Source organism: Pelecanus crispus, chromosome 2 (genome assembly GCF_030463565.1).
Source record: "Pelecanus crispus isolate bPelCri1 chromosome 2, bPelCri1.pri, whole genome shotgun sequence".
In the NCBI taxonomy this organism is placed as follows: Eukaryota; Metazoa; Chordata; class Aves; order Pelecaniformes; family Pelecanidae; genus Pelecanus; species Pelecanus crispus.
Window position 1 is genome coordinate 175,473,221 of NC_134644.1, and position 26,975 is coordinate 175,500,195.

Sequence of the window (26,975 nt, forward strand, 5' to 3'; positions counted from 1 at the left end):
CCGCCGGCCAGGGCGCAGCGCACCCTCAACCCAACACCCTGCGGGCGAGGGGCAGCGCCGGGACCACTGCACTCTGCCGGGGACGTTGCTCCCGCTCCTGCACACAGACTCCTGGGGCCTTTCTCATTAAACTCTTTTGGATACAATCCTGCGCCACTTTGTCCTCCATTGCCGGCTCAGCCCGGGCTGGACCAAGGCCGTGGGGATGCACGGATCCCCCTGCCACAACCCACTCGGTGCTGCTGCCTCCCCCAGCCCAGCACGATGCCCTCCGGCCGGCACGGCTGCCCTTCCCCGGAGCTCTTGCCACGTTTGCTATCGCTGCCTGGCCCGGGAGCTCACCATGGCCCCAGCTAGGAGAGCAGCTCACATGGTATTGAGCAGGCAGGACCTGGCCTGTCCCAGCCCCGGCTGAGGAAGCCACCCCAGCACGGTGGCTGCGTGCTGGAGAGCTGGCGCTGGGCTGCGCGTCACCATCCCTCCCTCCCCAGAGTACCCCAGGTGGAGGGAAGGGCGGTGGGGCACAGGAAGGGAGCATGGGGGCCGTAAGGCCTGGCCGTGCGCAGACCCAGGTGGTGGGATGGAAGGGCGGGCAGAAGATGGGATCAGGTGGTGGGATGGAAGGGCGGGCAGAAGATGGGATGAAGTTGATCTCAGCCCTCCCCAGGGTCTCCACTTGCCCCCCGCCAGCTCCAGCACCCTCACACCCTCCCCACCACCATGGGGGGGTGTCGGGGGGCATCACCCGACGCCTGTGCCGGTGCCCGCAGCAGCGGGCACATCCCGCAGTGCCTGGCCCAGTCCGGGGCTCCAGGCTCCCCCCACCACACGCCAGCCCTGGGGGCACGGTGGCTCCTGGGCTGCAGCAGATCCCAGCTCCGTACCCGGGGCTGGGGACACGACCAGGGCTGGTATGGGACCTGCTGGCAGACAGGGGCTGGCATGGGACACGCAGCCGCCAATGGGAACCCCGACAGCCTCTGCCCCACAGCTGGCCCCACGCGCACTTGGTGCAAGGACACGGCGAGCAGCCAGCCCCAGCCGTGCCCCGAAGGCATTAGGTCCCCACCCCCAGCACCCCTCGAACCCCAGCGTCACCCCCCCATAGTCCCTAGGCTCACCCCAGGTGGGGGACAGAGCCCTGGCTGCTCCCTGCGGAAGATCCCCACATGCTGCCCTCGGCACCCTGCGGTCCGACAGCCACCGTGAGCTCATCCTGTGCATGAGCTCAGCGCTGGCCGCAGGCCACGATGGCCGCGGGAACCGGCCCTCCCCGCGGCGGGCCTCGGGGGGGATCCAGCCAGCACCCTCCCCCGTCCATGCACCCACATGGCTGGGGTCTCCCGGGAGCCAGCATGGCCCCCCCACCCCCCAGCAGCCCCCGCCGCGGGGTCCCACATCGCCTGCGCTTCTCCCAGAGTGGGGCCGTGGGCCAGGGCTGGCACCAAACCCGGTGCAGAGCCCACCCAGCGCTTCCACTTAACAAGCTGAAGAAGGTGGTGGTGGGGGGGTGTCCCCCGATTGCCCCCCGCGGCTGGCAGGAGGGGTGGGAGAGCCTGGCACAGCCCAATTCCCTGCCCCGTCATCCCAGGAATCCCCCCCCGCTGCGCCAGAGCTGAACCGCTGGAGAGGTTACGGGAGCTTTCAGAGCTGGTTTGGCCCCGGGAGCCGGTAGGGCCGAAGGATTGTCCCACCGCAACGAAGGGTCCCGGCAGGCACCCGGCCCCGTGCAGAGGCAGGAGCCGAGGGAGCACCGGAGCCCACGGGCACTGCTGTGGGTGTTGTCTGTTCTGCCAAGGAACAAGCAATAGGATGAGAGGAGATGGGCTCAAGCTGCGCCAGGGGAGGTTTAGGTCGGATATTAGGGAAAATTTCTTCACGGAAAGGGTAGTGAAGCATTGGAAGAGGCTGCCCAGAGAGGTGGTGGAGTCCCCAGCCCTGGAGGGGTTCAAAAAACGGGCAGAGGTGGCACTTGGGGACATGGTTTAGTGGGCATGGGGGTGTTGGGGTGATGGTTGGGCTGATGATCTTAGAGATCCTTTCCAACCTTAGTGATTCCTGTTTTTATTTTTATTAAAAACTAATCCAGCCACCAAGCCAGGAAACATGGAATTGCTACTCTACCCTGAACTGGTTTAGTGTGGACTTGGTAGTGTTGGGTTAACGGTTGGACTGGATGATCCTAAAGGTCTTTTCCAACCTCAACGATTCAATGATTCTACACCAGGGCCAAGAGCTCAGAGGGCACCTGCTGCCGCCAAGCCCCAAGCAGCCTCTCCACCCTCCCTGCAGCACTGGGCACGAAGCACTCCTGCCTCACTCGCAGCAGCTCTTCTCTGCCCTGGCTTGTTCACTCTGAGCCCTACTGACACGGGGACTACCACTGACACTGCAAGCCTTGCTGGCTGCCGGGGTCACTGCTGAGTGCTGAGGAGGAGCAGTGCCAGGAGGACGGTGCTAGGCCGTGCTATGGGACCACTGCCAGCCCACACCACCCTCGGCTGCTTCTGGTTGCGGAGCAAGCACCCACAGAGGCACCTCCCCACCCCCCTGTATCAGGTACATCCCAGCAAAGGAGCCCAGGGAGCGGAGCAGGGCCGGAAGCAGCAGGAACTGGAACACGATCAGAAACCCAAGAAGAAAAAGAACCCAGAGGTGACCAGAGCAGGGAGCTCCAGCATAGGGACAGAAATCTGTGACAAGGAGCAGGGGGAGCCGGGTGCCACTCGCACGGGGCAGGACCAGCTCGGGGGGACCCCAGGAGTAGAACCAGGACTGGCACTGGGCTTCCCCTTTGGCAAGGCAGGGAGAAGAGACCCAGCATCTTCCTCCCAAGGGGATCCGGTGACAAGTGGAGTCCCTCAGGGGTCCATACTGGGACCGGTGCTGTTTAACATCTTCATCAACTACATAGTGGGATTGAGTGCACCCTCAGCAAGTTTGCAGCCGACACCGAGCTGAGGGGTGCGGCTGACACGCCAGGAGGACAAGATGTCACCCAAAGGGACCTGGGCAAACCGGAGAGGTGGGGCTGTGTGACCCTCATGAGGTTCAACAAGGCCAAGGGCAAGGTCCTGCCCCCGGGACAGGGCAACCCCCGCTATCAGCACAGCCTGGGGATGGAGGGATGGAGAGCAGCCCTGCAGAGAAGGACTTGGGGTGCTGGGGGTGAAAAGCTGGACACGAGCCGGCAATGTGCGCTGGCAGCCCAGAAAGCCAACCCCATCCTGGGCTGCATCCCCACAGCGTGGGCAGCGGGGCGAGGGAGGGGATTCTGCCCCTCTGCCCCGCTCTGGGCAGACCCCCCTGCAGCCCTGCGCCCAGCTCGGGGCCCTCAGCACAGGACACGGAGCTGCTGGAGCGGGGCCAGGGGAGGCCACAGAAATGATCCAAGGGCCGGAGCCCCTCTGCTGCGGGGCCAGGCTGGGGGGGCTGGGGGTGCTCAGCCTGGAGAGGAGGGGGCTGCGGGGAGGCCTGAGTGCGGCCTGGCAGCGCTGAGAGGGGGCTTGTAGGAAAGGCGGGGAGGCTTTTTACCGAGGCCTGCAGCCACAGGGCAAGCAATAATGGATTTAAACTACAGAAGAATAGATTCAGACTGGATCTAAGGAGGAAATTTTTTACACTGAGGGTGGTGAAGCACTGGAAGGGGTTGCCCAGCGAGGCGGTGGAGGCCCCATCCCTGGGAACATCCCAGGCCAGGCTGGACGGGGCTCTGAGCACCCTGGGCTGGTTAAAGCTGTCCCTGGCACTGCAGGGGCTGGGCTGGGTGGCCTCTAAAGGTCCCTTCCCAAAGCATTCCATGATTCTGTGATCCCTGCACTGCCGGCACTTTCTCCTGTGCCGCTCCCTCCCCACAGGCCCCCCCAGACCCCCACTGTGACCGGGCTGCCACAGCCTTGGGGGGCCACCCCTCCCCTTCCCCCCAGCACAACGCTGGAGGAGCAAAGAGCTTTAAAAATATGTTTATATACATGTGTTTTGAGAGGACGGTCACATTCATCAAGTAGAGCCCCGGGAGGGGACAGGACCCCACGTTCAGCATCGGGGAGCAGCGGGGTGGGACGAGGGGCTGAAGGCAGCCGGGGGGGGGGCTCAGGCTCCGTCCTGCTCCCGGCCGAGTGGGAGCTGCGCGGGGAGCCCAGGGACGCTGCCCGCCCGCGGCTCCAGGCCGGCTGCAGCCCCTTCCCACCCCACGCTGCCACCGAGGTCCCCTGCCCAGGACCCTCATCCCGAAAGTCAACCAGGATGCTGCGCAGCAGCCGGCAGAGAGGAGCCATGTGTCCACCGTGTCCTCCGGCCGCTGCAGTGCCACGGCCAGGCCGAGCCGGTCCTGGAGCGGGGCTGGCAAGAGCGGAGGAAGACTATGGGGCTGCTGCGGAGGCAGGTGAGCCGGGCCCCAGGCGGGTGCTCGATGCAGGAAGACGTGGCAGTGCCCGTGGTGGCCCCAGGCCGTGGGGCTCGTGGGCGAGGAGCCGCCCCAACTATTGCTGCGGCGGAGCCGGAGTGGCCCGGGGCTCACAGGATCCTGACGAGGCGGCCCAGCGTCTCTGCCACCTTCACGCGGACAGCGGGGACGGGGTCCTTCAGGAGCAGGTTCAGAGCTGGAAGGAGCAGAGCACAGACGTTGCCAGGGGCCACGGCCCACCCGCCCCTGGCCCTGGCCGCGTCCTGGCTTTGCTCCATCGCGCGAGGAAGAAGAAACTCCGCTCCAGTCCCAGGGACGCTGGGCCCCTCTGCCAGACCCCCGCCGCTGCTCCAGCCCCGTCACGCACCCCGGGGTGGGGGACAGGCACCCTAAATCCTCTTCAGCCCCCCAAGAGCCCCCAGCTCCGCAGCCCAGGGGACCGACGCCACGGCAGCAGGATGCTGCTGCGGAGGCTGCTGGCCCCGCGCCCCAGGGCGGTGGGACCGGGAGGGCTCCCTGGGGCGCAGGGGGCTCAAGCTGGCGGGGCTCCTCCTGCACCCCCCTGGGGAGGGGAAGGGCCCCGGCGTGGGGGTCCGGGGCCGGGGAGGGGAGCGGAGCCGGGAGCTGAGCCCTCAGGGGCCCGCGGGGCCGGGCAGACGCTCGCCGGGCCAAGCCTCCCCTATCAGCACGATTTCCTAATGCCTGGAACAGCTCCCGGTAGTAAGAAAACACTCCAGGTAGTTTTTCCTAGCAGTAAAAGTATAATAATATTTTTCCAGTAGCTTGTTTACCCGGCGCAGGAGAGCCCTCGCCTCCTTCCCGATCCCCCCGCCCCGGGCTCCCGCGGCTCCCCTGATTTACGTGCCCGCTCGCAGCATCCTCGTGCCCCGCCGGGCCCAGCCGTGGGGGTGCCCCGGGGCGGGGGCTGCGACGCCGAAGCCCCCCCCGAACCCCACGCGGCCGAGCTACTCAACACGGGAAGCTCGCGCAACCCAATCCAGGCCTGCTCGCTCCAGCGATTACTCACACGCAGGCAGATTATCTTTCACTTGTTTCAAACAGACAGGCCTCTTTCTTCTGGAAGGGCTCGGGGAGCCAACGGAAAGATAGTTTTTCCTTTTTTAGTGTTTTTTAAGCTCCCTTGGAACAATCCAAAAGTTTCCATGCATTACTATATACTATGAGGTCACTAGTGACAGGGAAAAAATCCCTGAAATCCAGGAAAATTACTTAACTCAGCTCCAAAATGCCACCAGCTTCAAGTCGACTTTTTATTAGCCCTTCATAACGAGCCTTAACTCTGCCTTTTAACGGTTAACACGTCACAAACAAACGCTGCAAGTCCCCTCCTGCTTACGCTAAGCCACTGCAAATGCCCCGCGAGCTGCCGGCGGTGGGGCCGTGCTCGCATGCGGGGCTCAGGGTTCGCTCGGCACCCACCAGCAGCACCCCGCTCCCGGGTGAGCTGCAACCTCGGCCCCGGGACGCTGGCGGGGTGCAAGGCAAACGCCATCTCGGCATCCCCACGCCGACCGCCCGGCCCCTCGCAGCACCTCGGCTTTGCAGCCCAGGTGCCCCCCGTGCGCGCTGCCCGCAGGCGCCGGGCTCGCCCTGGCCACAGCTCCGGCTTCGCGGGCTGAGCACGAGGTCGGGGACGTTGCCCGTGTCCCCCAGCAAACCCAGGGACGCAGCCAGGTTGCTGCCTGGGAGCAATGCTCATCTCACCACCTCGGCGCATCCGGGAGGGAGCGGGATCCCATCGCAGCCTCGTCCCTCTGCGATGGCTTAAAGCCCCTGCGCTGCCGGGCCCCGGGGGCCCGCGGGAGGCGGCCTCGGGTGCTGCCCATGCCCCGGCGTCCCAAGCCGAGCAGGAGCCTCAGGCACAGCAGTGCCAGAAGCTGGGGAGCCCCATCTCGCGGGGCTGAGCTCCGGCACCAGCGGGCAGAGGCGAGTCCCCGCTCCCCAACAGTGAAAGCCGCGGGCGGCAGCAGGTACTCACCCGAAATGAGTTGGTCCAGGTCCACTTGCTGACAGTGGTCTTCGTCCACGTGCAGCACGAGGAAGCCTGAGGAAGAATTTCAGAGTCAAGGCTCGGTCTGGAGCCCCGCATCCGAGGAGACGGGTAACGGCGGCACGCCGCCGGGCACCGGGTCACTCGTCCCTGCATCAGCGCGTTGTGCGGAGTCTCAACGGAAACCCCGCAACAACCGCTCAGGTGAGGACGACCGTCGGTGTTGTACGCCCAGCTCGCTCTACCGTGCGCCCTAAGGAGTCACCTGCCAGCGTTCCTGCCTCCTGCAGCTCCGGTAACTTGTCCTAAAGCATCGCTGCGCGCATCCGAGCGCAGCACGGCCGAGGTCTGCGCCGAAAGCAGCAAAACCTCTCCCCACGTGCAATCTTCAAGGGGTAAAAGCGAGGCTGGGCGCTAGCCAGCCTCCTCAGAAAGGAGGAACTGCGGAAATGCTCTGAGCTGGGGGTACGGGGCTCAGGCAGCTCTTGCGGGTGCGCTGTGCAGCTCCCCGTAACCTCACCCGCACGCTGCACCCTGAGCCTGGAGACCTTTAAAGCGATGGACCGAGCTGGCCCAGGCCCCGTTACGGGCATCGTCTGCAGCCCACAGGCAGCCCACTGCTGCTGCAAACCCAGGTCTGTACAGGCATTGCCCGGGGCGGGTGGGCACCCAAACCATGGCATGACCTGGCTGCGTGCCGTCCACCTCAGCTGGTCACGGCAGAGACCGCGCATCCAGCCAGCGCTAGTGGCAAGTGGCTGGAGAAAAGTTCCTGGGGTGCTGGGACCACCTGGGGACATTGCACGTGTGCCTGGGCACAGGTTGGACTGGGTGACCTGCTGGAGCGGGGCCAGGGGGGGCCACAGAAATGCCCCGAGGGCCGGAGCCCCTCTGCTGCGGGGCCAGGCTGGGGGGGCTGGGGGTGCTCAGCCTGGAGAGGAGGGGGCTGCGGGGAGGCCTGAGTGCGGCCTGGCAGTGCTGAGAGGGGCTGCAGGAAGGGGGGGGGCGAGCTTTAGCAAGGCCTGTGGTGACAGGACAAGGGGTGATGGATTTAAACTCAAGAAGAATAGATTTAGACTGGATGTAAGGAAGAAATTTTTTACGCTGAGGGTGGTGAGGCACTGGAAGGGGTTGCCCAGCGAGGCGGTGGAGGCCCCATCCCTGGGAACATCCCAGGCCAGGCTGGACGGGGCTCTGAGCACCCTGGGCTGGTTAAAGCTGTCCCTGGCACTGCAGGGGCTGGGCTGGGTGGGCTCTGAAGGGCCCTTCCCACCCAAACCATTCCATGATTCCATGATTCTATCTTAAAGGTCTTTTCCAACCTAAACGATTCTGATTCTACAGCGAGGCGCAGGTCGGTGCTCCGCAGGACACGGAGGCACCAGATGACCTGGCCGTTTCCAGCAGCCCTGCTCGCCCACGGTGCTCTCCCAGCAGAGCGGGGACGGAAAGCATTCCCAGGACAACAGGGACAGGTACGCAGGGAGAGGACACCCACGCGAAGCCCGAGGAGCGGCCTGGGAGCAGGACCCCAGCAGCCTTACCGATGAACATGGGCGCAGCTGCTCGGATGTCCACCCAGTTGCTCTTGAAGTAGAACAGGTTGGTTAAGATCAGGCGGTTCAGCATCTCGGGGTAGCTCTGCATCTAGGAGAGAAACAGCGGCCGCGGAAGTCACGCAGAACACGAGGCCGGCTGCCTGCAGCACTGGCACCATCTCCTGGAAGCCCGCAGCTCCTAGGGAGGCTGAGGTCAGGCCAGGAACGCACCTGGGCCGGCGGGGAACTGTCCCATGCGGACGCAGGGACAGGACCCAGAGGACCTTATAGAATCATAGAATCATTGAATCGTTGAGGTTGGAAAAGCCCTTTAAGATCATCCAGTCCAACCATTAACCTACACTACCAAGTCCACACTAAACCAGTCAAGGGTAGACCAGACTGAACCATGTCCCCAAGTGCCACCTCTGCCCGTTTTTTGAACCCCTCCAGGGCTGGGGACTCCCCCACCTCTCTGGGCAGCCTGCTCCAATGCTTGACCACTCTTTCCGTGAAGAAATTTCTCCCAATATCCAACCTAAACCTCCCCTGGCGCAGCTTGAGCCCATCTCCTCTCGTCCCATCGCTGTTCCTTGGGAGCAGAGCCCGACCCCCCTCCCTGCCCCCTCCTGCCAGGAGCTGCAGAGCGATCAGGTCTCCCCTCAGCCTCCTCTTCTCCAGGCTGAACACCCCCAGCTCCCTCAGCCGCTGCTCCCAGCCCTGTGCTCCAGACCCTGCCCCAGCTCCGCTGCCCTTCCCTGGACACGCTCCAGCCCCTCCGGGTCCTTCTTGGAGCGAGGGGCCCAAAACTGGACACAGCATTCCAGGTGCGGCCTCCCCAGCGCCGAGCACGGGGGGACGATCCCTGCCCTGCTCCTGCTGGCCACACTACCCCTGACACAAGCCAGGATGCTGCTGGCCACCTTGGCCACCTGGGCACGCTGCTGGCTCATGTTCAGCCGCTGCCGACCAACACCCCCAGGTCCTTTTCGGCCAGGCAGCTTCCAGCCACTCTTCCCCAAGCCTGGAGCGCTGCATGGGGTTGTTGTGACCCAAGTGCAGGACCCGGCACTTGCCCTTGACACTTGACACTTATGGACCAACAGCCCCCGCCCGAGCCCCGCCGGGCTGCACCGAGCCCCGCGGGCAGTGCCGGCACCGGTGCCACCGCTCTGGCAGCCACTCACCAGGTGTTTGCAGACGTTGTTCATGAACTCCCCGTAGTGCAAGCTCCTGTCCTCCCGCAGGTGGTTGAGGAACATGTCGCAGAGCCCCTCGCAGCCCATGTTGGGGCCGCACATGCGCAGAGCAAACTTGCAGGCCTGCGGCACAGAGAGGGGAGGCTGCAGCGTGCGCTCCGGAGCTCAGCACCTCGCAGGATCCCCACGCCGAGGCAGAGGACCCCCGTTCCTGCCGGCCAGCACGGGCAGCGGGGCACTCACTTTGACAACCTCCGGCTTTGGGTCCTGGAGGTGCAGCAGCAGTGTCACCAGCCCGTTGAGGATCTGCTCGAAGAAGACTTCGCAGTTGCCTTCGCTGAACTTGGTCAGGTTGCCGAAGAGCACGATGGACGACCGGCGGAGGTCTGGCTGCTCCTGCGGGCAGAGGGGACGAGCAGGGCTCAGCGGGAACCGACCCGCACCGGGCATCTCCCGCCTTGGGGGACGCACCAGGCAGCGCTGCTCCCACAGCCCACCGCCTCGCATCGCAGGTTGGAGGGCATGGGAGCAGCAAGAGAAACACTGCCGTCTGTCCCGAACCCTCAGCACCTCCTTCCCAGGCTGCCCTGGTCCTCAGCTGCAGGACGTCAGCTTTTTTTTCGGTTTTGAAAACCATCTTAGACGATTCTTCACCAGGAAATAACAAAACCAGCCATGGGCTGAGGACAGGCTCTGCTGGGGGTGTAAATTCACTCGCTCCCACCTAATGACTCCACAAAAACACAGCCCCCCCCACCTCTTCACCCCATATTTCAGCCACCATCATCCCTGTTTGCTCCCGCTGGTCCGGAGCACCCGGGAGGTGCTGGGGACCGAGCTTGGGGACGGGGGTCTCCACGCTGCAGCCAGCTCCAGCCGTTCGAAGGGGCAGAGCAGTCGCATGCAGCTGGGGAGGGAGCCGGGGAACTCCCGGCTGCAGTTCTGCTCAGGGCAGAGGGAGCAGCAGCGACGGTGACACCCACAAAGCCGGAGCACGGGGCGCAGCAAGGACCTGGCCAAGGCGGGATGCTCCCGGCAGGACGGCAGCAGCTCAGTGCAGGAGCAGAGGACAAGGCTCAGGCCCAGGGACGGGCTGCAAGCTGAGCAGGAGAAGCGTTAAAGCGTCAAGCTTCCCCGCGGTGATGCTGGAGGGGTTTTGGGGGTGAACAGAGAATGCTAAAGGCAGCAAAAACCCCGCCGGGACAGACACCCACGGGGGATTTCCCCGCTCCCCCTGGCCTCGCCCTGCCCTTGCTCCTACCCCAGGGCACCCACGTCACGCAGCTCTGGCTCGGCCCCGCGCCCAGAGCTTCCTGCTGCCCAGGAGGAATCGCGGTGCAAGCAGAGAACGCAAGGGGCACCTCTGCTTCCCGGCCACGCCGTGTTCTTATGCAGCCTGCGCTGAGCTCCCAGCCGGGGACGCGGCGCCCCGACCTCCTTCCCCCGGCTCCGCGGCGCTGCCTGCACCCAGGGACGTGCCCCGCCGCATCCAAGCGGATTCCTGCTCTTCCCACACGCATCCCCTGCGTTAAGCAGGCTGCGGCTCGGCAGATGAGCCGTTTCAGACACGCGCTCGGCCTCGCTGGCGCAGGGTGCTGCCTTACGCTGTCAAAGAAGGGCCGGATCCTGATGGCGATGTGGAGGAGCATGGACTGGATGTCTCTCTCCTCCACGTGATCCAGGAGCTTGGAGAGACTGGACATGGCCTCGAGCGCAACCAGGTTGTGGGGGTCGTCTTTGTCATCCATGCCGTTGACCATGGATGCCAGGAGCTTGGCTCCGTGCTTCCTCACCTGCAAGGGAAGCGGGGAGACAAATGGTTCCCCGTGGGGTGAGCCTGGCAGGGACGCGTCCCCTGGGTGCCCTGCAGCAGGCTCCTGCCCCACGCCGCGCTTCCAGCCAGAAAGAGCTGGAAGGAGACTGAAATTACGACCGCCGTGGGCAAAGCGTCTTCGGCACAGGCCAGTCATCGCACACGGTAACTGCTTACCGCAGTCACCGGTTCCCCTCCCGCTGGAACCATCAACGCAGTAATTCACTGAGTAATTAGAGCTCGTGTATACACAGCAAAGGGGGAAATTAAGTTTGCGTAAGCCACGTTAAGTCTGCCATCACTTAATTCCGAGCGCTCAGCTCTGCAAACTACGCCGCGCTACCTGGCGTGGCTTGCAAAGCCCAGCTGGGAAGGGGCAAGGACGGACAGACGGACTGCTGTCCCTGAGCCACGCGGGACGGTAGGAGCCCACCCAGACCCATGCCTGCCCAGCCTCGCCAGCGGCTGCCGTCGCTCCGGGTTGCGCTAGCAGATCAGGGACGGGAGCATCCACAGCGCAGTCCGGGGAGCAGCTCTCCTGATGGGCTGGAAACCCAGCTGCGCTCACTGCGCTCGGGCTGGGGTGAGCGGAGGAGCCGGCAACAGCTCGTCTCCGCCATCGCCCTGATTGCACGGGCTCGTCGCCGCCCTCCTCATCCTCGCCGGGCCGCGCTGTCAGCGCTGCTGGTTTCTTGCTTCCCCGAGGCAGCGCTCCGGCTTGCGCAGCCCAGAGTGCCGGATGCTGTTAGAGCAGCGGCTCCGACCGGGCTACGCCAGCAGAATGGTATTTTTAGTAGCTACTTATATTTTAGCAGCAGATCACGGTAGTGTATTGTCTTTCGTGGGGCTGGCCCGCCCGTGACCCCTTCCCGGGGTTTGGCACGGGCAAGCAGAGGAGCGGGGCGCCTGCCAAGCCCCCGCGTCGCTGCCGATCAGCCGTCAGGTACGGAGAGCTGCGGGGTCAGGCCGGCAGCCCCAGGCAGCCCGATGCTCCCACGCCTGCGGGGTCTGCGGCGGCGGCTCCTCTCCCGGGCAGGAAAGGGGTTATAAGCTGCCGCTTCCCGGCTGCAAGGTGCATCTGGAGTGCGGCGGGGACCAACCGCCCCTGCGCATCCTCAGGGTGAAGAGCTGCGAGCGCAGAGCGCCCTGTGCCTGCCCTCCCCGCGTGCCGCTCCACGGACGAGGCTCCAGCACAAACTGCTCCGACCGCAGCGCTTCGGGGAGTGGGGATACCGACTCCTGCCTGCCTGAACCCCATCGTCGGCCAGGGGACCGCCTTCATAGAATAGACTCATCGAATGGTTGAGATTGGGAAAGACCTTGAAGATCATCCAGTCCAACCAGTAACCCAACACTACCAAGTCCACACTAAACCAATTCAGGGCAGAATAATAATTAATTTCATGTTTCCTGGCTTGGTGGCTGGGTTAGTTCTTTTAATGAAAGTAAAACCAGGAATCACTAAGGTTGGAAAGGATCTCTAAGATCATCAGCCCAACCATCACCCCAACACCCCCATGCCCACTAAACCATGTCCCCCAGTGCCACCTCTGCCCGTTTTTTGAACCCCTCCAGGGCTGGGGACTCCCCCACCTCTCTGGGCAGCCTGTTCCAATGCTTGGCCACTCTTTCCATGAAGAAATTTCTCCCAATATCCAATCTAAACCTCCCCTGGCGCAGCTTGAGCCCATCTCCTCTCGTCCCATCGCTGTTCCTTGGGAGCAGAGCCCGACCCCCCTCCCTGCCCCCTCCTGCCAGGAGCTGCAGAGCGATCAGGTCTCCCCTCAGCCTCCTCTTCTCCAGGCTGAACACCCCCAGCTCCCTCAGCCGCCGCTCCCAGCACTTGTGCTCCAGACCCTTCTGCTTTTAAGGATCCTTTGCTTTTAAGGATCCATTTGTCAGCTGGCAACACCAGTGGGAGCAGCAGGAAAGAGCGCTGGGCTCCCAGGTCTTGCACAGGCGCGATGCTGCTGCCTGCGCGGGCAGCCCCGCAGGTGACCTGGCACGTTCGGGCCAGCCAGCCTCCCCCAGGGATGCCAGGCTCTCCTCCAAAGCCAGGCTGTTACAGAGGAGCCTCCTAAAGAAGTCTGAACCAGAGCAGTGCCGCGGTGCCTGCCTGCAGCGGCGGTGAGGTACCGGACAGCTGCCAACCAACCTCGGTTTTGGAGGTGCCGTCACCAGGGCGAGGAGGTGGCCGACTGTCCCGTCTAAAGACCCACCCCGTCTTTGACAAGCAGCATCTCCCGCTGCCTACGCGCTCCCTTTGCCCACCCGGCCAGGACTCTCAGGCCGAGCAGCGCGGAGTTCACTCTCACCTTCTCCGGCGAGCCGGAGGCGATGTTGCCCAGGCCCCGGAGAGCCAGCATCCGCACCAGCATGCAGGCGTCCTTCTGCCTTCCCGTCATGTTATCCATCATGGTCTCCAGCAGGATCAGGTCATTCACCACGTTACTATTGAGGAGCTAAAGCAGAAGAGAGCCTCAGCGCCGACAGGACAGGGGCCCCGCGAACCACGAGGGAGACGGTGGCTGTGTTTCAGGTGCTCTTATTTCTTTACACCGGGGAAAGAGCCCCAGCAGACTCCATTTGCCCCCCGGCTCCCCTCAGACCCTCACTCCATATCCACACCATCCCGAGACAGGGCGAGGGGAGCCCTCAGCTCCCTGCACGCCGAGGCAGGCACTGGGATTTGGGGAACCTGCAATAAGCTGTAACACGTAAATCGAGAAAACCGAGGAGCCCAAGTTGGGAAGAAGTGGGAAGCCCGCACGAGCACCGACAGCCGGGAGAAACCCACTGAAACCTACACAAAAACTAAATCCTCCAAAAACTAAATCCTCGCCCCTGCGATCGCCTGCCAGGTGAGATGAGGCGGGCTACGAAGAAATCGTTTACAGGGATGGGGGGGGGCAAAGTGCATCCCCCGGGCTGCAGAGCAGAGCGGTGCAGGGCCACCCGGAGCCACCGTCTTCCCCAGAACCCCTGGGATCATCCCCAGCAGCAGAAGCGGAGCTTTTGGTGAGCGGCTCCTCGTTGCCGGAGCGCTCAGAGCAGCGCTGGGAGGAGCCGGCCAGGCAGAGACTCAAGGAGACCTGGCTGGAGGGAGACGGCAGGGCTGCTCTCCCATTGACCCTCCTAACCGAGCCCCCGGGTCGTGGGGAGAGCCACGTACGGAAGCGGGACGAGCTCCAAGGAGCGCTGCTGGCCCTCCCCGGTGGAGCCCGGCTCATCCTGCACGGATCAGGCTCCGCTTTACGGAAAGGAGGTTTAACCGCTGGCAGCGGCGGGGTCGGCAGGAGCCCAGCGCCGATGGGGCACTTCTGGGTTAACAACCACCAGCGCGGCTGCGCTGGGGCTGAGCTCCTCTCCGGCAGAGCCCGGCTCTCTGCCGCTGCCGGGCCCCGGGGCAGGGGGGTCAGCAGGCTCCAGCCGCGGCGGGGGGCTCCCCACGTGCACCCACTGTCGCCTACCAACGCTGCAGAGAGGCCAGGGGCCCCAGGGCTGAGAGGGACCCCGCCATACGAGAGCCAGCACCCCGGAGCCCGATCCGCATGCCAGCAACCACGGTGCAGGCACAGAGCTTGGGCCGGACACCCCTGGGCAGCGAGGGGCTGCCGGTAGCCGCATGCGGGCACCGACAGCACCCCAGAGCTGCCCCTGGGTCCCAGGGGCTGGCACGGAGCCCCCGCCGTCCCGCTGGGACGAGGCGGTGACAGCCATCCTGGGGCAGCGGCTGCGCCTCTGCCGCCGTCCCGGGGATTCTGCGGAGGCCGGGGAAGCAGAGGCCGCCGCACACCGGCCCCGCGCTGCCCGTCTTCCTGCTGCTCCAGCCCAGTGGCCGTTCCCCTCCTCGCTTCCCCTCTGTCATCTCCGTCACTGGCACGGCCGAGAGAAAAGGGACTGAGCTCTCACCTCATCAGTTTTGAGAGAGGGAGACACAGGCATTTGCTTCCTTCCCCTCCAGCTCCACGGTGAGGCAAAGCTGCTATTTTAAACCCTTTAAGGATGCAGAGAGCCAACCACACTCCAAAACTAAAGCAGATTCTGGGACAGGCTCCAAGAGCCGGGCCGGCAGCTCCCCCAGCCAAACAGAAAATAAAAACAGTGCCTTAATCCCAGGCTGCTTAAGCAGCTGAGAATTTAAAAGGTGGTTTATAAGGGGGGATATAGTTCTGCATTGTTGGCATAAGGTGCTCCTTTATGTAACAAAAACTCCTCGAGTGGCCCAGGGCTTTAAGGTGGTATGTACGGGGAGATAGTGTTACAGTCTGCTGGCTGCGCTGCCGGCGAGGGGAAAGGACTTGAGTCACTTCATTCCTCGGGGTGGTACGTAAGGACGGAGTTACGGTTTGCTGGCTCATGGCGGTGATGTGTTCAGAGTTGGACTCCTGCAAGCGCTTCGCTGCCATCCCCTCTACCAGAGGGTCGGGAAGCCGCGGAGGACAGGCAGAGCCCTGCTGCAGCCTAACCCCCATCCCGGCTGCTCTCCAGCCGGGCAGGGAAAGACGAACGGACAGCCAGGAGCCAGCCTGCGGCGGTGGCTCGGCCGCGCTGCCGCTCCTCCCCGCGACACCCCCCGGCTCACCTCGGCGAAGAAGGCGGTGGTGGTGATCCTCTGGCTGTCGAAGACGCTGCTCAGCGTTGGGATGAGGTTCTTCACGATCAGGGGGAGCCGGGGGCCGGCGTGTCGCGCCATCGCGCTGCGAACAGAAGCGGCACGCGTCACCCGCGCCGGCTGCCCACGCCAAGGGCTACAGACGGCCCCCGGACCCCGGCGGGGGGCTTCGAGGAAGCTGGCGAGCCCCTCTGCCCCGGGGTCTGCGAGCCACCAAGCGCAGCGAGGTGCTGACACAGAGCCCCCGCGCCGTGGGGCGTCAGCGGGCCGCCACGGCGTGCCTCTGCCGCGTGCCACCTCCCCCCGTGCCGCGGGACGGGCAGCCGCAGCCCAGGGTGCTCTGAGCACCGCGAGCGGCAGCGGGGCCATGGCAGCCGAGCGGGCAGCGCAGGCGGCTCCCGTCGCTCCACGCGCACGAGCTGCCCGCGCTTGCCAGCGCACGGGAGCCGCCTGCGCTGCCCGTCTTCCGCGCCTCGGCGTCCTGCTGCTGTGCAGAACCAGCATGTTGACATCCAGGAGAGAAAAGCCGGTGGCCCTGGCCTGGCGTTGTCCCCTCCTGCCACCCACTCACCTGGGGACGAAGCGCAGGGCAGGACCGAGTCCACGCCTGGTGCGTGCAGGGCACCCGGGCAGGAGCCTGCTCCGGCGGACCTTGGCCAGGAGGGACGGTTTTTGTTTTGGATGAGACGCTCTCAAGTGTTTGGGAGGTTCAATAAAGCATTTTTGCAAATACTGGAAAATCCCAAACCGCTCGTCTCCTCTGCAGCCGTCCAAGAGCTATTAATGGCACTGGGTGGAGGGACAGTGAAGTCCCCAGCTGAACCAGGCTCCGCCGAACCGGACCGCGGGCTGCGGCCGTCCCTCGGCCTCGCGGCCTCACGCCAAACTCGCTGCCGTTGGCACGAGGTTGCGCAGCCGCCGCGGGAAGGACAGGCAGCTGCCAGCCAGCTGCCTACGGGGACTGGATGCTGCCGCAATACCCGATGAGCTGCGAGGACATTTCAGCGGCAGCAAAAGGAAAAAAAAAATTCCATCCAAGACCTTTTGGTGTCCGTTATAAATGATCCAGCCACCAAGCCAGGAGGCGTGGGGTTGCTGCTCTCCCCTGAACTGGTTTAGTGGTGGACTTGGTAGTGTTGGGTCAATGGTTGGACTGGATGATCTTAAAGGTCTTTTCCAACCTCAACGATCCGATGATTCTACACCCTGGTTAGACGGGAACAGCGAGCCTGAGCCCTGACAGGAGCGCAGCGAAGCAGCTGATAGCAGCAAAGGTTTGGCTGATGTGCCTGCAGAGCTGCTGCACAGCCCCAGTGAGAGCGGCACGGCGGGGAGGCGCGGCACAGCGGGCACACCGCAGCGGGGCCGACGGCAGCCCCCAGCTGCGTCCAGCCCCACCGCGCTCCCAGGAACGCAGCTCGTCCCCCTTGGGCTCCCCACCCGGGCTGCTTCCAGCGAGCTGGGGACAGAGCCGGTGGGCAGCATGGCAGAGCCCCACCGCCACCGGTCCCTCGGTGATGCTGCGGGAAGCCGGCGCGACCCTCCATGGGCTTTGACGCGCTGCAGCTCCCCGCGACACAGCGCGCTCCCTCCCCGCTCGCTACGGGGTGCTGTCCCACGCCCAGCAGCCGCGGCGCAGCTCTTGCACCGAAGCTCAAGGAGATACCGGAGAACCGGTGCGCGGCACCAGCATCTTACCTGGCGAGCACGGCGATCCCGTCGTGGTGCCTCTCCGGACTCGCCATCAGCTCCCAGCCGCCGGCGCTGCCCACGGCCCTGGCGACCTCCTCGCTACCCCCCCGGACCAGCATGACCTTCAGCGTTTCCACGGCACAGCTGGGGAGAGAAGCGCGGCGGTTAGGGTTAGGGTTAGGGTTAGGGTTAGGGTTAGGGTTAGGGTTAGGGCAGGCTGCCTGCCCTGCCCGCAGCCCTGCCCGTCTGGCAGGTCGCAGGGCGGCAGACGAGGGAGCGCTGGGAGACGCGGGAGGCGTTCGGGTGCTTGAGGACGGGATGAGTTATGCGAGGGCTTTAGCTGGAGTGAGACGAGCCCATAACTCACTGCTACTTCCATTTACACCGTGACGTTTGCCGTTAAAGTGATCCAAGACAATAGACTGAAAAGTAAAGAAGTCCAGAACTACTTTAAGGAGGGGTTTTTTTTGCATTAATATTTTATAGGTAGGGATTATTTTGCTGCAAGCACAGAGCAACATATGGGAAACATACATTATCCTGTCAAAACAAAACAAATATTAGCGATGGATAAATCTTAGCCTTCAATACAAGCAGGAGGAACGCAGTCACCACACACACAAAGAAAACATAATTTAGTAAGAGCGTCTCGGCACAAAGGTCTTTCAGCTCGTGACCTGGGTTCCTGCTATTTTGGCTTCTCGTAGGGATGGACCAAGCTGCAATGACAAGGGCCCGGTGCTCGGAGGGACCGTCACCCCCCCGGCAGCCCCAGGAGGCTGCAGGGTGGGGGCACCCGCGGGGCTTCGCCGCAGCCACGTCCTCCAGCAGCTGCAGGAGCCCCAGAGAGCCCGGCTTGCCTTAACGAAGGGCATCCAACCACGCCTCTCGCACCTCCAAAGCTGCGACTAACGGCGGAAAATAAACACCGACCCACCGTACGCACAGAAAACACACCCTGCCGTGCCAGACCTGAGGCTTTCGGCAGTTTTGTACTGCAACTTGTCCGTGTTTTATCAGGAGCCGGGGCTGGGGTTCCTCCAGGGACGAGTGCCCGGGGGACTCACTCACACAAGCAGAGCATCCTTAAGGGCCAAAGCTGAGCACCTGCCCACAGCAAAAGCACAAGGAGCAGAAACAGAGACAAGTAGTCAAGCGCTGGACCAGGCTGCCCAGAGAGGTGGGGGAGTCCCCAGCCCTGGAGGGGTTCAAAAAACGGGCAGAGGTGGCACTTGGGGACATGGTTTAGTGGGCATGGGGGTGTTGGGGTGATGGTTGGGCTGATGATCTTAGAGATCCTTTCCAACCTTAATGATTCCTGGTTTTTACTTTCATTAAAAAATAATCCAGCCACCAAGGAAACATGAAATTATGACTCTCCCCTTACTCGGTTTAGCGGTGGACTTGGTAGCGTTAGGTCAATGGTTGGACTGGGTGATCTTCAAGGTCTTTTCCAACCTCAACCACTCGATGATTCTAAGCAGAACGCAGGTTTGCTTTTTTGCTTGGCACAGCCACGTCTAGCGTGCAAAGCAAGAGCTCTCGGCTGCATCGCCCAAGCAGAAGCTGCTGGTCCCACGCACGGGGCACACAGCGGCCGGTCAGGCAGCACAGATCTGGACCCGTGGGGCAGACGGTGCAGAAGCCTCAAATCTGCCCGGCAAAACCCACCCAGCCATCGGGCTGGCTCCGTTAGTGACGGCAAACAGAAAAGCATGACCACGAACGCTTGCTGAGCTAGCTTGCTCAGCTCTTGTGAAAAGCCCAGACTGGCAGAGAGTCTTTCAGCGTGCTTTAAGCATCCCTGCATCAAGGACAACAAGAATTTAATTACTAATTAACGAAAACCTTAGGCAGAAGCACTCTTGCACCATCTGTCCACGCCAATCTGCCGGTATACGTAATAGTCCTGGTTTTACTGTTCTGGAGTCCGGCCACACAGGTCTTTGGAGTTTTTCAACCACTTTTCAGAGACAGCCTGAGCCGCTGCAGCGCGTGCGGCTCCCCCGAGCCGGCTGCAGTGCTTCCTTTCCGTCAGCTGTAGCTGAAATTACTAAGTGACACGCAAGAGAGTCTCTGTTTAGCGAGGTCCTTCCACAAGAGCAAAGTCCCTGCCCTCGAATATCCCTTCCTGCAGCCTGGCATAAAAACCCAGGCTCCTTTTTCCTTACAGCAGTCGGTTCGGCGGGGAGGTACAGCGTCCGCTTCACGTACTCCCGCCCGCTCGGAGCAGGAGACCCAGACGCCTGCCAGCTCTGCCAGCCCAGCAGCGCGCAGCTCAGCTCCCCGGCAGCCGAGCATCCGCCTCCAGCCTCGGCCGGGGCCGAGCACGGCCCTGCAGCCTGGTGCAACGCAGCAGAGCTCTGCAGGGGCTCCAGCCCCGGCGCCCGGCAGATACACGGCCGCACCTCTGCCTACGGCGCGCCCATCGCCGTGCTCTCGCTCCCCGTAGGGCAGAAATCATCACCGCGCACCGCCACGGCACCGGGCATTTACCAGCTCTTGGTCTGTCCAGCCCCAGAAGATTGAGCCAAGTCTCCCTGCCCCAAAACAAGGCTGACCTAATCCCGGCGTGTTTATCCGGTTCGTCTCCAGTCCTCTCAGCCCATTCCGGGGGTTCTCACCCTCGCTGGCAGGGAGCCCCCCACCCCCAAAGCCTAACTTGAATCCCACTCCAGCTTTCATAGAATCATCGAATCGTTTAGGCTGGAAAAGACCTTGAAGATCACCCAGTCCAACCATTAACCTACACTACCAAGTCCACACTAAACCAGTCAAGGGTAGACCAGACTGAACCATGTCCCCCAGTGCCACCTCTGCCCGTTTTTTGAACCCCTCCAGGGCTGGGGACTCCCCCACCTCTCTGGGCAGCCTCTTCCAATGCTTGACCACCCTTTCCGTGAAGAAATTTCTCCCAATATCCAATCTAAACCGAGGTTGCTGCGATCAACGACCCCCCCCCCCCCCCGCAGCATCCCTAGACCGCTAACATTTCTGCAGAGCAAAAAAAACTCCGTAAGCCTCCAAACTGAAAGCCTGCACGCAGCTGAACCTGTAATTTAGTCCAAGAAAGCTGCAGTGGGATTTATTTTCTTGCAGCATAAGAAAACAGCAACGAAAAAGCCTCCTGGCAGATGCTTACAGGCAAGAGAGGCCAGTGAAGGCCGAGGAGCTTCCCACCAGCTCCTCGGTTGTGGGCAAGGTCTGACAGGCAACGTCCCGGCACCGGCCCGGTGCTCGCGGGTGGCTCCTCAGGAGGGACCCTTCCCCACAAAGCCCCCGCGCGCCGGCTGCGGGATTCCCGTTCCGCTCGAAGCTCCCCGAGGTTTCGGCTCTCAGCCTGCAGCTCCAGCCTCTCCTGCTCCTTCCCGAAAGCTAAAAAGCCCGGAGCGAGCGCGGCGGGTTAGCCCCCGCACAACCAGAGGCTGCTCCTGCAAAGACAGATGGTTAAAGCTGTTCATTCACAAGGTTTGCTTTTTCCACAGTGTCCTATAGACACTTCCTTCCTTTCCAACAAAAGCCCGTGTCTTCCAACCTCCCTTTCCTGCCAAGCTATCATATTCACCTTTACCATCTCTCTTTGGCATTTAAATATCATGAAGACTTAGAATTCAAAACGCGTACAGGAAATTACTTTGATATTGTAACCAGCTCCTGGGACGAGGCTGGAATTTCACATCCCCGCGTTTTTTCCGCGCGTTGGACAAAGACTGTTCCCCCTCCATCAATCAGCGGTGACTTCGTGGACGCGCAGCTCCGGCTACCTGCCCGCACCCACGCGCGGCAGGAGCAGAAACGGGGCTCGGAGCAGAACCACGTTGCCGTTCCCTGCCCCTCCGGTCAATCCCTGGAGATTTCTGGCAGGAGCCGGCGTGACGCAGCCCCTCTCCCCGCTCCCCAAAAGCGGGCAACGTCACCGGGGGCTCGCAGCTGCGATGCACAGCCAGGACATGGCTGCTCTGTACCGACACCTGCACGATGAAGCGGAGATTTGAGAAGCGGTGCTGAGGAACCCAACGCGGCGCACGCGTGCCGGCCACGTCTGGGGAGCGGCAACGAAGGAGCCTTTTTCCCTTCTTGAGGACGCAGGTGCCGCGTGTGAGCCACCGACTGTGGTCCCAAGGGAGCGAAGCGGAGCATCACCGGCACACCCGCCTTTGGACTAGACCTGGCAATACAAGCCACGGGCTCAGACCAGCAAAAAAACCCCCTCCGGTACAATCCTGCCCAGCTTCACCCAGCAAAGCCCAGGAGGGAGCCAGCCTCGGGCAGAGCTGCTCCCCGGGGGCTGCCAGAGAGGGGCGGGGGGGCTCCGCCATCCCAAATCCGGGATGCGGGTGTCAAAGAGCTGCTGGCTCCTACCCATCTTCTGGCCGGCACATCGGCTTTGCCGGCCACAAGGATCCAGGGACTCTCGCACCCCGAAGGTTCGCTCTCGGGATCAGCAGCTGCGTTGCTGCCACGGGAGCACCCAGACAGGAGCCTCGGGGGGCACGCGGGCTCACCCAGCCCCGCTCCGCGGATGGAGCGGCGGTCCCGGCAAAATAGTTCAGCGGGTTCTGGTTTGTGTCCCCAACACTGTTTGGAGGCCAGACGCTTTTGGAGGAAGAGCAGTCATTTCTGGCTCCTGCGTCTCCTTCCCTGGGAAGCAACCAGTTGCTTCGAGTTTCCTTCAGTACTCCCCGTGTTATGGTCCGGGGTCTGGCCGGGATCTGCTCGTGCCTCTCTTCCAGGAGTCGTTAAGGGGGAAGAGCATGACGAGAACAGACAGTTCTGGCTGCACGAGCCCAAAGCCACAAAGGCAGCGCGAGCGTCCGCTCCCTTTGGGGGAATCTGCATAAAGCCACCCCGACCCGCGGCTGCTGCCGTGCAAAACGCCCCGAGGGGACGGGGCAAACGCCCCAAGCTCAGGCAGTGACGCCGCCAGCGCCAGAATGGCCGCGGGGAAACCCACGCTCGGCGTGAACCATCCCGCTCCTCCAGCGCATTGGGTTTGTTTAGTTTTATTCTAACATGTGGTCTAAATAAAACACTAATCAGATAGCAGCCCTGCCATGCAGCATAACAACCTGTTTCCACTCATTACATCTCCCTGCTGGAGAAGTCACCCTCTGCGTGAGCAGCAGCTTTCTGAGATGACGACAGGGCCCACCACGGTACGGCGGCAGCCGGCGCGTATCGCTCCGTGTGCCCAGCGCCGCCGTTCCCAGTCGCCCCACTCGGGGTAAGGAAACGGCTTTTCTTCACCATTGGGATTTGACGAGCGAACCGTCGAGTGATGCTAGACCCCTTTTAGCTCACTGCCACTTTGTCTGCTGTCTTTGTGGGTTCCTCCAAGCTTTTTTTTTTTTTTTCCCCCCCTAAGACTAATAATAGCCCGCAAAAAACCCAAGTCTGGAAACCCACAAGAGAATAAAACTGAAAATCAGGGCAGAGCTTCCTCCCCACGGGCTGACCCAAGCTTCAGGAGAACCTTTGGGCACTGAGCTGGTGGAGGGAGCAAGCAGACGGCTGGAGAAGCAGCTCCAGAGAAGGGCTCCCTGCTCTCCGATCGCCCGGCAAGCCGGCAGCACCTCCTGCCATTGCTGCCTCAGATGCGGCTTGAACCCCAACATCCCCAAGCCAGGACACGTGAAATTGCTGCTCTCCCCTGAATTGGTTTAGCGGTGGACTTGGTAGCGTAGGTTAATGGTTGGACTGGACGATCTTAAAGGGCTTTTCCAACCTCAACGATTCGATGATCCCCATAAACTTAAAGTGCTTTAAAGCAAACGCAGGCACCCGCTCATCAGCCAGACCGTTCGCTGCAGGTCAAGGGCGCCCGCGGTCGCAACACCACGGAAGAGAAGGCACCAGAAGCGGGGCTGGAGGCCGAGGGGCACCAGCGCTGTTTCAGACACTAAATCCAGCGCAGGCAGCGTGGACAGCCGGGGTGGCTGATGCGCATCGGCACCCAGCCCAGCCCCGGAGCAGCTCCATGAGGGTCCGCGGGCAGGGAGAGTCGCTGCGTGCGGGAGCAGGGTGGGTATTGGTCTCTTCTCCCAAGTAGTTAGTGATGGGACGAGAGGAGATGGGCTCAAGGTGCGCCAGGGGAGGTTTAGGTTGGATATTGGGAGAAATTTCTTCATGGAAAGGGTGGTCAAGCATTGGAACAGGCTGCCCAGAGAGGTGGGGGAGTCCCCAGCCCTGGAAGCGTTCAAAAAACGGGCAGAGGTGGCACTTGGGGACATGGTTTAGTGGGCATGGGGGTGTTGGGTTGATGGTTGGGCTGATGATCTTAGAGATCCTTTCCAATCTTAGTGATTCCTGGTTTTACTTTCATTAAAAAATAATCCAGCCACCAAGCCAGAAAACATGAAATTGCTACTCTCCCCTTCATTGGTTTAGTGTGGACTTGGTAATGTTAGGTTAATGGTTGGACTGGATGATCTTCAAGGTCTTTTCCAACCAAAATGATTCTCTGATTCTATGATTGCATCCTATTCACAGCCACACCACACATGGAGGCTGAAGAGACAAGCCGTGGTCCTTTCTGCTACAGATCCCCACGGTAGCCCAGCGGCGCGGGAGAGAAGAGCAACACCTCAGTGCTGCTCAGCACAGGCAGGCTCCCGCGGGAGCGCCGGACGGAGCCGCGCAGGGCACGGGCAACAGCTGGAGAAGCAGCGCTTCGCACCAACACAGCGCGATCATAGAATCATGGAGTGGTTTGGGTGGGCAGGGCCCTTCAGAGCCCACCCAGCCCAGCCCCTGCAGTGCCAGGGACAGCTTTAACCAGCCCAGGGTGCTCCGAGCCCCGTCCAGCCTGGCCTGGGATGTTCCCAGGGATGGGGCCTCCACCGCCTCGCTGGGCAACCCCTTCCAGTGCTTCACCACCCTCAGTGTAAAAATTTTCTTCCTTACATCCAGTCTAAATCTCCCCTCCTTTAGTTTATCGAGTGGCATCACCACTCGATGCAGCTATTTGAAGGCGCTTGCTAGGACCAGAAGATGCGGCGATGCTACGTGCCGGGGAGGAGCACGGCCCTGGCCAGCCGATACCCCAGCCCGGTTGTACTGCGAGGGTCCTGCGAGGCCCCATCCCTTCCACCGTGAGCCAAGCCCGAAGGGGACGAGCGTATTTCTGCTACCCTGTGAGGGCCACCTACCAACCTTTGACAACAGAGCATTAATGTTGGGTACGGATTTGGTGGGAGGTAGCCAAACTGTTACGGTTTTGCTCAAGTGCGCTGGCAGCCCAGAAAGCCAACCCCGTCCTGGGCTGCATCCCCACAGTGTGGGCAGCGGGGCGAGGGAGGGGATTCTGCCCCTCTGCCCCGCTCTGGGCAGACCCCCCTGCAGCCCTGCGCCCAGCTCGGGGCCCTCAGCACAAGGACACGGAGCTGCTGGAGCAGGGCCAGGGGAGGCCACAGAAATGCCCCGAGGGCCGGAGCCCCTCTGCTGCGGGGCCAGGCTGGGGGGGCTGGGGGTGCTCAGCCTGGAGAGGAGGGGGCTGCGGGGAGGCCTGAGTGCGGCCTGGCAGTGCTGAGAGGGGCTGCAGGAAGGGGGGGGCAAGCTTTTAGCAAGGCCTGTGGTGACAGGACAAGGGGTGATGGATTTAAACTACAGCAGAATAGATTTAGACTGGGTATAAGGAAGAAATGTTTTACACTGAGGGTGGTGAAGCACTGGAACAGGCTGCCCAGAGAGGTGGGGCAGTCCCCAGCCCTGGAAGTGTTTAGAGATCCTTAGAGATCCTTTCCAACCTTAGTGATCCCTGGTTTTACTTTCATTAAAAAATAATCCAGCCACCAAGCCAGAAAACATGAAATTGCTACTCTCCCCTTAATTGGTTTAGTGTGGACTTGGTAGTGTTGGGTCAATGGTTGGACTGGATGACCTTCAAGGTCTTCTCCAACCCCAACGATTCGATGATTCTATGAAACCTCTTTACTTACACATACGTGTGTTTGTGTTCAAAAAAATGGGCAGAGGTGGCACTGGGGGACATGGTTTAGTGGGCATGGGGGTGTTGGGTTGATGGTTGGGCTGATGATCTCAGAGATCCTTTCCAACCTTAGTGATTCCTAGTTTTTACTTTCATTATAAATAATCCAGCCACCAAGCCAGGACACATGAAATTGCTACTCTCCCCTGAACTGGTTTAGTGGTGGACTTGGTAGTGTTGGGTTACTGGTTGGACTGGGTGATCTTAAAGGTCTTGTCCAACCTCAACGATTCCATGATTCAATGATTCTATGATGATTGTAAGTTGGGATGCTGCGGGCAGAAGCCAGGGGAAGGCGAAGCTGCCAGCAGCGGCTCTCTGCACACGAAGGGAACTCCCACTGTCACGGAGATCCTCAGCACCGCAGATGCACGCGCAGGCTGGGAGGTTGTAACGGGAGAGGTCGTTAAAGGCTGGTGACAGGCAACACCACTAATTTCCAAGCCCTCTGCCAGAGGAGCCCCAACAAGCAGGCGCAGAACAAGCCAGAAGCGTCCGCAGAAGCAGGGGCCGGGCAGCTTGCCGCAACCAGGTGGGGGGAACAGCAGCTGGAGAATGGTTGTGTGGGGCTCGAGCCCTCCCCCCCAGACCCTCGGGTCTCCTCCTCAGCAGTGAGGGCCACCACGGGCTGAAAGCACCGAAGGAGGACAAGGCAGATGCGGTGGCTCGGCACTGCCACCTCTACGTGAGAGAAGACTGCATCGTGGCCCGGCTCTGTTCGCTCGACGGGCAGCAATTCAGCGTGACCGAGACGTGCTGCAGCCATCGACACGACGAAGCCAAAAAGTTTCCTCTTTCCAGCTTCCCCTCCTCATCCTTCATGGAAGCGGAGCCATCCTCCCTCCCCAAGAAATGCTCCTCCGCCCCCGGCGTACCCAGCAAGCCCCGGGGGGCCCTGCCGAGACCCGCTCCCGAAAGCCAGCGGGGCTTTGTTGGGAGGCTGCAGCAGTAACCCAATCCGGCAGGGCTCTGGCACCGTTGCTGCCCGAGCTCGGAAAAGCACATCTCTCACTGCGGCTGCAGAGGCGGCTGATTTAATGCTTCCCAATTTAGAGATTGTGTTCTGCAGAAGGAAACACACCAAAAACCGCCCCCAAAACCGCCAGCGGCACCAGAGGTCAGGCCGTCATACCTAAGGCGTTACGGCCCAGGTGTTATTAGCCGGCCCAGGTGTTATTAGCCAGCCCTCCGCTTGCAGACGCAGCACGCGCTGTTGTGTTTGTACAAACAAAAATGAGTTCCACATGGCAGGTAGACGCGTTCTTTCTGCGCCGGCTGCCCAGCACCCCGGCTCTGCCGTACCTGCAGGGATGAAGGCTCCGGGGCGCCGGGCCGTGGCTGCTGCTCCTCCTCTCCCTGCTCTGCAGGTTCTTTGGTAGCTGAACACCCACGGTGCAGCTGACGCGCAGCAGGAGAGTCACAAACAACGGCGGGTAGAGTCCCAGCACCGCTGCCCCAGACTCCGGAGCAGACATGATCTCATACAAAGCACATGTGGCCTGGAGAGAGAGCGAACGCGCGGGAGAAGAGGATTAGGAGGGGATCTCCTGCACCACGCTGATATCTGTTAGTAAATAACCCAGCGAGGCAGCGAGAAGGTTTTTTTTTTTTTCCCTCCTTCCTGCAGCATCAAGGCTAACAAAGCATTGGCATCTACCCCCAGCGTAACCTCTCCGTATCCCACACGCAGCTCCGATGGAGCTACAGCTGCTGTG

General features: G+C 62.1%; 1 protein-coding gene across 2 annotated transcripts in view; it reads right to left on the reverse strand.

The window, feature by feature from the left end:
- Positions 1–4,515: 4,515 nt before the first annotated feature.
- The window catches only part of MROH1 (maestro heat like repeat family member 1), a 67,002-nt gene continuing 44,542 nt past the window's right edge, over positions 4,516–26,975 (reverse strand). For both annotated transcript variants that reach the window (XM_075728149.1, XM_075728148.1), the window contains 10 exons: positions 26,563–26,759; positions 17,280–17,417; positions 15,552–15,666; positions 13,282–13,428; positions 10,758–10,946; positions 9,397–9,549; positions 9,142–9,276; positions 7,961–8,063; positions 6,405–6,470; positions 4,516–4,601 (listed from right to left, as the gene is read on the reverse strand). In XM_075728149.1, coding sequence (XP_075584264.1) covers positions 4,516–4,601; positions 6,405–6,470; positions 7,961–8,063; positions 9,142–9,276; positions 9,397–9,549; positions 10,758–10,946; positions 13,282–13,428; positions 15,552–15,666; positions 17,280–17,417; positions 26,563–26,759 — 1,329 coding nt within the window. The remainder of the gene's footprint in view (positions 4,602–6,404; positions 6,471–7,960; positions 8,064–9,141; positions 9,277–9,396; positions 9,550–10,757; positions 10,947–13,281; positions 13,429–15,551; positions 15,667–17,279; positions 17,418–26,562; positions 26,760–26,975) is intronic.